Raw genomic sequence first — 12,184 nt, forward strand, 5'->3', positions numbered from 1 at the left:
GGTCTGGTGTAATAATTGCAAATTATTATTATTATTTTATTTTTTTATTACAAAATATAATAGTTAAATATGATTCACAGATCAACTCTATGCATCTCAGATGTGAAGCAATTCTCAAAGTAAACTGCAGACACTGTTTTAAACACTTAAAGTCTCAATGACTCATTAGCCTTTTTTCAGTTTTTGTAAGGGGATATCACAATTAATACTGCTATACTAATACTCACCATTTCCTTGGTGAATATGTGAACAGTGGCGATTTGTGCATTTTTATCTGGTAAAGATGTTCATGCTTTTGGCAGGTGCCAGAAGTTGGTGGTCACCATGTAACATACCGTCGATGTGAAGCAGTTCTCAAAGAAAAATGCGAACACTGCTTAAAAAAAAAGCATAGTCTACTATTCCTTCTCTTTATTGGGCTGGAATAAAATGTCACAGGTGCTAGGAATTAGAGGACTCCATGCAACACAGATATGAATCCATTCTCAAAAGAAATAACTAAGATGCCGTAAACTTAAAGCGGCATCTCTCACTTATATTTCCCATCTCCTGCTCTGTCAGATAAGGCGTCCGTACCCCAGATGTTGTCATGTGATCAGCTTCCCAACGAGAATCTCAGCTCCGCCCTCAGCCAAACGATTGTCTCCCCGAATCGTATCATGGCTGACACAAGCACCTTTGCGCGAGTCATTGTGGGCTTCCCGGACCTCATGGTGACAATTAAACACATGACAAATATCACAAGTGATATGAATGACCATATGTTAGTGAGATGTTTAATGTCTGGTCCAGTCTCCCAATGAGGTGTACAGCTTTAAGAGGGCAGTCGACCTATCAGAGATGAAGAGCAGCAACGGTGGCGCCCACATGTTCCTCCAAGGTGGCCCGCGGACTGCTGCGGCCAAACAGAACAATTGTGTCAGTCTGCTGTCAGCCAATCAGGTAGTCCGAGCCCTTCCTCCGAGTAAGGTGCCCCTGAAGGAGATCTACCCTAAAGGTTATTAGAGTTTACAATGTTTTTGAATGACAATACCTGACACTCTGATGTGACAATTTACTGTTTTGCCCCTAGATGTCACCCCTCCGATGACAGCAGCCTACCTGGAAGTGACGGATCTCAACTCTAAAAAAGTCAAATATATTCCTGTCCCAAGGTAAGTAAGACACATAACTCATGTTCTGCCACCATCTAGTAGTCAGAAATAGGGCTGCTAGTTGTGCTAATATATTAGCTCAATATATAGGGCAATTTTTCTGTGGCCCAACCCATTTGATGTCAAACAATGTGGCATTTATTTTTTCTCTTATTGCTCGCAAGCATGACATTTGACATGACATCATGACTTTGACAATTATCAGTTGAAAAGAAGACTGAGTTCAACAGTCAACAGAAGGACATATGAAGGGTGTGTTCATTTCTAATCATACCGATTGATTTGTAACTTTGGAATGTAGACATTGGTACCTGTGTTTATGTCTCCTATAAACAGCACAAAGAGTGGAAAATAAAGTTTGATTAAAATGGACTAAAGGGTGCCAGTGCCACAAAAAAGTAAAGCACTATATCAATTCATTTAAAAAACTGCCATTAAAAATCTCCTTTAGTAGATGAAAAAAAAATATTAAAAGTGGATTTTTTTTCATCCAAGTCATCCTCTCACATTCCAGCTCCAAAAAGAATCATTAATTGTTTAATGGATAATCAAAGACTCGTAATTGTCCATAATAGGGATAGACCGATTAACGGCTGGGACGATTATAGGTGCCGATATTTAGTATTTTGACAAATAGTCGGCCTTTTTACGAATTTGAAGGCCGATAAAGCTAGCATCTCAATGAGCGTTGAATGCTTGCGAACATAGCGAATATAGGCTTTTTATCAAGATTTTTAAGATGGTCACAGACGATTTTTACTTGTCGCAAAGACATTTTGAACATATTCAGACAATTTTTCACTGTTTGCAAAGATCTTTTGAAATATTTTACAAACCCTGTCGAAAACCCCAAATTAGCTCCATTTACATGCATTTGTTGCTCAGTGAGATCCAGGGAACTTTTCATTTATGGATTTATTTAAATTTCAACTTTCAACTTCCCAGACTCTTTATTTGAATTTTTTTTTAAAACATTTCAAATTAAGAAATTATGTTGAAACTTGAAAAAACTTTATTTACAGTAGAAAACTTAAGAAAACGATTTATTGGCTTAGTTTTTAATTTATCTTAACACATGCTGATGACCCTGGAAGCCCCCTGCAACATTTGTTATAATTTTTTTAACCCTGCTGTCAATTCTTTATATGTTAAAAATTAAAATAAACATTTTTTTATGCTAATATTTGACTGCAAATGAATATCGGCTTGAAATATCGGTTATCGGTCTCCTCGAGTACTAATAATTGTTCTCGGTATCGACTTCGAAAAAAACATATTGTTCTATCACTAGTCCATAGTGCACATTATGTAATGGATGACCAAAAAGCCTCCGCTCTGTAATGGTTGGCAGGTCAATGTCCGTGTCACCCTACACTAATTGGTTGTCCAAGATGTCAGAGACGGACGTCCTGATGGCGCCACTCAACACGGGCGGCGTGGTCACGGTGGACATGGGCGGTTACGTGCGACTCTGGGAAACAGGATTGGACATGCTGCAGCGATCGCTGATGGAGTGGAGGAATATGATTGGCTCTGAGGACGGCAGACCTGTGCAGGTAAACACAGTGATTTACTAATTTGCAAGATTTTCGAGTTACGAGAGGTAGTTTTGTTGGTAGATTTTTTTTTCTTTCTCTGTGTCTGTGTCTAGTATTCCTCCTTACACGGACATCTACAAATATATATAATTGCATGAAAAAGTAATATTTTTGTCAAGAAATTCCATAAATTTTGGTAACTGAGTTTAAAAAACAAAAGTTTTTAATTTGATGAATGTTATTGTTTTAGTTAAAGTGATATGATCTGAATTTGCACATTCCCTATTTTATATTTGCGTCTTTTTGACAGTATGTAGATTAAAGCATAAAAGAAACTACTCACCAGTTACTCAGTACTTGAGTAATGTTTTCACAAAGTACTCTTACTCAAGTAATTATTTGTAGGACAGGTTTTTTTAATTTCTTTTTTTTACTTGTCATATTATTCTAAACTAACAAACTAGGGCACAATTTTGCGCTACTCTCATAACAGCAGAAACCCAGCATGTCACTTGATACCACTAGATGGCAGTGCTATTTTGCAAGTGAGCCCGCTATATTTAGCTCTGAGAAAAGATTCCCAGTCAGAATAGATCCATTGGAAACATTCCTGTTTTCCTGGATTGTTTCCTGCCCCCAAAATTCATGAGCTGGCAGGCTTGATGGCGTGAATGAATGGGAGGGCTTTGTGGTGATGATGCAATAGCGATGACCCTTGCTATATTGATCTGCAGACTGAGGCGGCATTGTGTAGGCGCCCACATTGCAAAGCACAGACAGACACATTCTTCAGATAATGTCGACTTCCACATGCACGCAACACTGTCTGAACATCTGAGCACAGATGGGCATGATTGTTTCGAACATAGTTATTCTGCGATGGTTATATTTAGTGATTAGACTCAACTTTATTGTCATTGTGCAGGAAACTCCGGTATACTGTAACAGCCAGTAAAGTGCAAATGTGGGAATATTTATGATTATTTTTTACTGTCATATATCAGCAGATTTATAGGGTATCAGGTGCCAACTGGCAAGGAATAATGCATTTCAATGCTGCTATCTTGTATGATACCAGGCTGCTGTATGGGTCAAAATAGGAGATACGGTCGAGGAGAAGGACCGGGCCAGGCTGTGAATGACGAAAATTATTCAGGCTTTCCCCCAGCGTTTTATTAGCCTTGCGGCCCACCAGGCTTTTCAAATATGTGGTGTGGTCAACTGTACTGTAAACAAGAACAAAGAAAGCACCTTAAAAAAAGCAGTCTAATGCCTTAACAGGCTGCTGTAGATATCAAAATAAGAAGTAAACATGAACAAAGCAAAGTATCTGAGTAGTAAAACAGTGCAGTGTTAGGCCTGAAAAGATAACTGTTGAAATAAATAGGAAGTAAACAAGAACAAAGTGAAGCACCTGAGAAATAAGGAAGTTTGATGCTTCATAAATGGGATGCTATTCAAATCAGCATGGAAGTAAACTATGGACAAAGTGAAGTACCTGAGAAATAATTAAGTTTAATGCTGCATTATTTGGGCTGCTGTAAATACACAAAAATCATTAGCAGACATGAACAAAATAAAGTACTATATCAGTAACCAAATTTGATTCCTGAACAGGTAGAAATCAAAATAGAGAGTCAACAAGAACAAAACATAATACCTGAATAACAACAACATTTGATGCCTAAACGGACTGCTATAGTACAGTATTTGGAAAAAGGCAGTAAGCATGAACAAAAATAATTACTCAAGAAATCATGTTTAATGCCTAAAAGGATTGCTCTAGATCTATAAATCAAAATAGGTTAGCAAGAAATAAGGAAATTGCCTGACAAATAACAAAGTCAGAGTCTGAACGGGCTGCTGTAGATATCAAAATAAAACATAAACAAGAGCTAGTACCTTATGATTAGCACAGTTTGATGACTCGATGTACTGTAAATCGAAATAGTAGATAACTTGCTTCTATTGAATTGTTTTGGGGGGGGGGGGGGGGTGCAATAAGAGTATATTCATCCCTCATTGAGATTAAAGTGCCCTTGAGGTAAACTACCAGTAAATATAGTAAGAGCACAAACAGGCACACACGTACAGATTCCTCAATAGTCACTTCTTCTTTGATGGGGGCGTACCATGTCTACTGCAGACAAGATAGCCGCTGTGCTCGCTGTTGGCTCCGGACAAACAACATTGGCTCTACTGTATGTGAACATACATAGACTCTCTATATACTTCTCACCACACCGTTTACATCCCTCACCTCAATACCAGACTACCTGCTTCCGCGTCACACTCTGCTCTGAAAATGTTTCATTTTTGGAGACATGCTAACACTCAGATCGGATTGCAACAACATTTCAATCTTGAGCAATCCATGATGGGATGGATGCTGATGCTGTTATTGACAAGTAAATAATAATAATGGTAATATAAATCATTTGTTCCTGGGCCAAATTGTCATCGTCATTAAAGCTTAAACTGTACAAAGAACGTCATTCGGAGGAAATCACAGTTTAAAATGCAACATGAAAGCAATATTTTTGTAACCAATACATATATTGTCCATGAATCGTATTATTTACAGCCTTATTAGCTTGACTTAGCTAACTTGGGCACATTTACATTGTAAAATTTGATTAATGTGCATTGCTCCTTTTAAATAAATACATTCAATTCAATTATAAGAAGTAAAGCAGCTAACTTTATTTCTGGAAAGGGGGCAGGATTCAGTCAGTAATTCTTCCCATTCTTTTACAGATATATAAATCTAATCGTTATATGCTATTTTCACCATGGAGTGAAATGGATGGCTGTGCTAAACAAAGCCATGTGACCTTGCGTTCTACGGTGTAGCATAACTGTTCCAATGACGCATGCATCTCCGAAACCCAAAAGTATAGCATTAGTCACCTCTTTCCCATAAGCCCAATGGCGTCCCATGCGTTCATCAGGAAGCAGGGACCCCACTCAAATGGAAGAACCCAATTCGAGTCTTGACGGGTGGGTCTGGTGGATGGAGGCACGCCTGATGATCTGGCAGGGAAATGTGTGTGGGTTTGTGTGTCAGGTGATCATAATCGCGGCGTCAAGCCTGCTGCGAAGCATTCCTGTGCATCAAGGCAGGCATGTGTGCAGCAAAGCTCATGTTCATGCATCACTCACATACTGTATATGGACATGGCAGCAGACAGATCATATGATGGAGATGAGGCACATCTATGACACCTGCTGAGAGGGGAACATCCCAGAGTGCATAACATGAGACAAAAAAACACAGTGAGGCAGCAATCACAATTCCATTCAGAGTCTTTTTATTAATCAATCTTTATATTATTTGGCAGGAGAACTGCGTGACTGCTTATGCAAAATTGCCACTGCATCCCATTCAAATTCATACAAACATTCACAGTAGGATTGCCTCAATGGCAATGATGGATATTCAAAAGTACGATAGTTGCAATGAGAAATAAAGGACAATGAGACAAGCCTGTTCATACAATCTCCTCTGTATAATCTCATTCTGATACGTACCAACTGACCCTGCTAATCTGTGCTAAATATAGAGAACTACGCTGATACAGTGTTGATACTGAGTCTCACAGGGTATTCGTTAAAGGTGTGGCGTTTTGAAAGAGATAGTTGGTAGCTGCTATGTCATGATAAGTCGCATATCATGACATAGTGTGCGGCAAAAACAGTCAAGATAATAACTCACATGATGACTGTGTGTGAGGGAATTACATAATACCAGGGCTGTGCTATGAAGTTTAACAAACGACACTCTTACACACATCATTGAATTATTTTATTGCATTAGACCAGTGACAGGCAACTGGAGGCCACACTCTGGGTGGCCCCTTGATAAATCCCCCCAAAAATGTATAAATGTTTTCTTGTGTAAAAACACAACACTGATAAACATCCAATATATGGTTTTTTCCACCCCCCCCCCCATAAATTTTAAATACTATTTAAAAAAAAAAAAAAGGAAAAATTCAAAATCTGAAAATAATACTGAACCCCTGCACGAACCCCCACCCCGCCCCCCATTTTCTGTGAAATTTCTGTGAATATGCAAATCCACAGGTGCCAAACTGTGCACATACACAGGTTGACTGTAGGTTTAAGTTGTAATATCACCATTCACCACTAGATGGCAGACATGGTTTAGTTGTGCTTACTCTAGGTCTTAAACTGTCCTGTACTGTACTACAAAGTGAGTAGGCATAATCATTTTTGCACATTTGGAATGATATGCAGGACGTAGTACCTTAATAATAATTTTGAGTGAGTAGATTTTGGGATTTTTGTGGAAAAAAATGTACAAAATGAGTTCTTGCACTCAATGTTGGGGGGGGATACAGTACATGGTTATTTTGTTGTTAGGATATTGGATCTTTTATCAGACTGGATTCTTGATTCAACAGTTTTTTGCTCTATTGTTTCTTTCAGATTACTGTCCAGAGGGACAGCGGCCTGGATGTTTCTTCTCCCAAACACGGCAAGGTTGACGCTAACAACGCACCCCATGTAGGCGGAAACCAGTGGGCGGGTGGCACAGGTGACTGGCCAAGGTTCACACAAAAACACAGATACCACTAACACTGTGTTGATGTTTTTACATCAAACTAATTTAACAGCATTATTATGTTTAACATATGATGATATATACAAATGATGATATATCCAAAACATTCATATTAAAAATAATCGATTAATCACTTGCAGTTTATCATTTTTCGTCATTAGCACTGCAGGTGAGCTACAGCCTGAATTGCAGCTTACTTAAACTATTAGGTGAGGTACACGCTGCACTGGTTGGCAGTCAATCGCGAGGCACATATAGACAAACACACTCAAATTCACACCTACAAATTAGGGTATTCAATGGACCTAATATGCAGACACAGCCGGAGTACCCTGAGAAACCCAGCCAAGCACAGGTAGAAAATGCAAGCAGTGTGCTGAAATTGAAACCCAGAACCTCTAACTGTGAGGCAGACACCCTGACCACAAGCACCAATGTGCTGTCCCAAATTCATGAAGGAAATTTAGTTAAAAGCCAAGTGCTTAATTGTGACCTTGCGGTGCATGAACACTTCTAAAATTGTTGGCCTGATGCTCTTTTGTGACATTTCCCTGTAGGAGGTCGAGACACTGCGGGGCTGGGTGGGAAAGGGGGCCCATATCGCTTGGATGCAGGACACAAGGTATTCCAGGTTTCCCAGGCAGAGAAGGACGCTGTGCCTGAGGAAGTCCGCAATGCTGCGCGAGAAATGGCGGAAAAAGCTTTCAAAGACAGGTGGGTCCTGCCTTTTACATACCGGTAGTCTTACTTCACTGTTTTCTTGTTTTAGAGGGTGGCAACTAGGGATGTTGTTACGGCTCTGCGAGGGGAAGGGAAGTAACACAAACGAAAAATTTGAGTAGTGGAATCAACTTGTACAGTTTTAATTGTGACACAGAGTGAAAGAAAACACAAGAGCATTAATGGCTAGTTCAATCGAATACACACAAAAGCCAAACGCTCATAAGCAAATACACAAATACACACGAAGCCGGAAATGGCGTTAACAAGGATGTGCTCAAACGAGTGCTCAATCTTACACGAAACACGAGCAACAGGTAGCGCGACGAGGCGAGCTATACTGCTAAGTCCCAGCCGCCCCGAATGAATGAAGAGCAGCGTTTTTTTACGGTTAGTCCAGCCAGGTTTAGCTTGATGATTGGCGGGGAGGTCCGGTGCTGTCACAGCCGAGGAAGTCGGGTACGGCCGCCAACCACGAACGGGCTTTGCACAATCGTCCAATTAAAATGTGGCGCTGGCACATTCGACGCTGCGTTAACAACAAAACAGGCACCACCCAACACGCACTCATATATACACTCGAGGGGAGCGTTGACTCCGGCGGGCACTAGCCGACAGATGTAACATGATACAATAAATATCACAATATGAACCTCACGATACGATAACTATCACGATATTGCCACCCCTACTGATTTTCCAATCAAATGTTTCTATCACTCTCTCCATAGTGTGTAGAAAAGTTTTAAGTTTAGTGTAGTGGTGTGTAACAATTTGCAGTTAGATGGATGTCGTGCTAACCTTCATCACCCTGGTCCTATAAATGGGTGAAATCCCACCTCTGTGTGTGTGTGTGTGTGCGTGCGTGCGTGCATGTGCATGTGTGGGAAGCCGAGAGGACGCCCTTTTCAGCAGCTCAACCATGAAGGCTGTCTCTGTTCTCTGAGTTGTGTTCCTCTCTTTTAGCCCCTCATCCTCTCAACCCCCCAGCTCCTGTCCTCCTCCCCACGATTACCGTGACACACAGCGTGCCTTCATCCTCGCTTACGCTCCTTGTGTGAATCTCCTCTTCTGTTTCAATCTGTTTTATCCATTCATTTCCCAACTTTTTTCCTATTTCCTTTCCATCTTTCTGCATGCTCTAATAATTGTCCCCTTCCCAAATAGATGCAAATTAAGTTTTTCCTATTTATTCATATGCACGCCCCACAACACAATCCTTTGTTTACTCAGCTTCAGGTTAAACATCAACCAAGCTATGATCCTCCCGTTTTAAACTGCCTGCAGTGGTTAAAGCGCGCAGGCAAAAACAGGCTTAGGTATGCTGAAACGATTGAGCGTGTGCGCACAAATACACACACACACACACACAACCTTTACTATAGCGGCTCTGTTGACATGCATGCCAAGTCTCAGCTATCATCCCCTTTTCAAATTAGACAATCAGTTCATATCAGTATAAACGGTCCAAGTTTTTATTTTGGAGGGCACCAAGATGTAATGTTTATTTTTCAACTGCGTTTTTTGACTTTTGCATACAGGGCAAAATATCCAATTGATTCCCTGTTCATGCGAATTTGCAACGGCAGCTGAAAATTTCCAAGACGTGCCAGTAGTTGCGAGTTACTACTTGTTTTGCTGGATGAAACAATAGCTGTAGTGTAATTAGATCATTGTAATTAGACGGCCAACTACGGAGCCCCTTTGCACTCTGTTGCGAACCAAAACAGCAATACCTAAAGTGCATCCAGAAAGTATTCCAAAATGAAATACATTTATTTTCCCCTCTAAAAATTCTACATACAACATTCATAATGACAACATGATTTTATTTTATTTTATTTTTGCAAATTTATTAAAAATAATAATAATTTTAAAAAATCACACTTACATAAGTATTTACATAAACCTACAATCTCAAAATTAAGCTCATGTGCATCATGATCACTGATCATCTTTGAGAGGTTCCTACAGCTTAATTGGAATCCACCTGTGACAGTTGATTGGGCATGATTTGGAAAGAGCCGTGGAACTGCAATGGATGAATTAGAAGGCAGCCGTGTCAGTTATTTGTGATAAGTAGCTAATTCAGAACAAATGATGAAAGTATTATAGCTTAGAAATTGTACACATTTTTTTCAGGGTGAGTGGCATTTAGGGGAAGCTCTGGTTCCCTTGCAGTCTTAGAGCAATTGTCTCTGTTGTAGCCCTATGAGACAGGATCTCAAGGAACAAATCTGGGGAAGACTACAGGAAAATATCTGCTTCTTTGAAAGTGCCAACCTCCAATGAGCTCAGTGGCCTCAATCATCCATAAATTGAAGAAGTATCAAACTACCAGGACTGGATTCCTGTCTAAATTAGTCAAGGGGGGGACCAAGAACCCGATGTTCACTCTGTCAGAGCTCTTGTGGTCCTCTGTGGAGGAGAATCTTCCAGAAGGACAACCATCTCTGCAACACTTCACCAATCAGGCCAATATGGTGGCCAGATAGAAGCCACTCCTTAGTAGAGTAAAGCACATGGCAGTCCAACTGGAGTTTGGCAAAAGGCATCTGAAAGACTCTCAAACCATGAGAAAGAAAATTCTGTGGTCTGATGAGACAAAGATTGAACCATTTTCTGGCATGAATGTCAGGCGTCATGTCTGGAGGAAACTCAGGTACCACTCATCACCTGATTAATAACATCCCTACTGTTTTTTAATGGTTAAAGCTGAGAGACTCGTCATGATTGAGGGCAAGATGAATGCAACAATGTGCTCTGGACCTCGGGCGAAGGTTTACAGTACTTTCCAACAGGACTACAACTCTAAACATACAGCCAAGACAACGAAGGATTGGCTTCAGGACGCCTCTGTGAATGTCCTTGAGGTGCTCATGCCTGGGGCAGAAGATCCAGCTGCACAACACAACAGCGAAAAGGCCAGGGAGTTTCGGCATGACAGTCACATCACGCTATTGAAAATGCATTCTATATTAATGAGACTAGTTAATTCATACACATGTATTTTGTAAATTGCGATTGAGTATTGAAAGTAGCATTGTAACATTTAAACTTGACCAGTATTTAACCTCTCTACTAAGAATAAATAAGTCTCCAAGACTCGTAGATTGTTTTCCTATTTAGTGTCAGCAACTCCACCTTGTTCTTATGGTTGTTGTTTTTTAAGTGTCTCTACTTTAAGCGGAACTAGTCATTCACTTTCTTTCTTTACCATGTTATATATAAGCTGAGGAATGTGGAAGAAATAGCAGCAGTCGCGGTACACACACACACACACACGAGGAATGTGTGGAGGAAGCAGCGTTCAGTGCCATGCTTCTCTCTCTGTGGGCTCGATGGGATGTGGCCGGACAAGAGTTGCTTCTCGAAAAGATTGCGGGATGAGTAGTAAACAAGTGTCATCATATTTTGTGAGCTACCATTCAGACACAAGCGCACATTAGCTCGAAGGTCCAAGATGCTCAACATCGGCTCTCTTAGTAACCGCAGAGTGATTACATCTCATCAAAGAGGGGTTTTCCCCCCGTTTGTGGCTTTGCGGTGCATCTGTAAAGTCGGATGTCGGATTTATTTTAATTTCCAAACAATTTTTCACATAGAAAATAATTAAAATCGATAATTTGTTCATGGTAAAATGTCACCATGATAAAGCCTTTAACTCTTTCACTCCCAGCCATTTTCACAGAAGCAATCCCCTTCACTCCCTGGCTGTTTTAGTGGGTTTTGACTGATTTTGGAAGACCTACAGAATATTGTGTTCTATTGCTATAAAAAACAGAGAACCTACCAAAAGAAAGATTAAAGTCTCTTCTTTCATCATATTTATATTTGTTTCCGTTTTGCAGCAATTAGCATTAGAATATAGCTAAGTTTCATCATTATTCACAAATCTATTTAGAATTGTGAGTAATTGAAGTTTTTTTTCAACATTATGTAATAAGGTCGGTTTTGAATCACACTGTCAGAAAGGTATTAATCTAACAGTACGTTTATTATTGCGGTTTGTGTAGCGCACTGGATCGCATCTTACCAAGAGTCGTTCCTGTTTTGGTAATGTTAATCGAAAAAACCCGTTGAAATGAAGACCTTAATTTAACCACCCTTTAGGCAGGATTTTCGCCGTGTCGTAATGTATTCTGTCGAGACATGAGGCATTTCCTGCTTGGAATGCTTGTGGT

At 40.1% G+C, this 12,184-nt stretch overlaps 1 protein-coding gene across 2 annotated transcripts in view; it reads left to right on the plus strand.

The window, feature by feature from the left end:
- The window catches only part of vwa8 (von Willebrand factor A domain containing 8), a 63,164-nt gene that overhangs the window by 41,698 nt on the left and 9,282 nt on the right, over positions 1–12,184 (plus strand). For both annotated transcript variants that reach the window (XM_086091782.1, XM_086091783.1), the window contains exons 34-39: positions 562–713; positions 793–997; positions 1,073–1,154; positions 2,506–2,710; positions 7,145–7,253; positions 7,838–7,994. In XM_086091782.1, the coding sequence (XP_085947908.1) occupies positions 562–713; positions 793–997; positions 1,073–1,154; positions 2,506–2,710; positions 7,145–7,253; positions 7,838–7,994 (910 nt within the window). The remainder of the gene's footprint in view (positions 1–561; positions 714–792; positions 998–1,072; positions 1,155–2,505; positions 2,711–7,144; positions 7,254–7,837; positions 7,995–12,184) is intronic.

This window comes from Leptonotus elevatus, chromosome 12 (genome assembly GCF_054856555.1).
Source record: "Leptonotus elevatus isolate MCC_2025b chromosome 12, RoL_Lele_1.0, whole genome shotgun sequence".
Classification (NCBI taxonomy): Eukaryota; Metazoa; Chordata; class Actinopteri; order Syngnathiformes; family Syngnathidae; genus Leptonotus; species Leptonotus elevatus.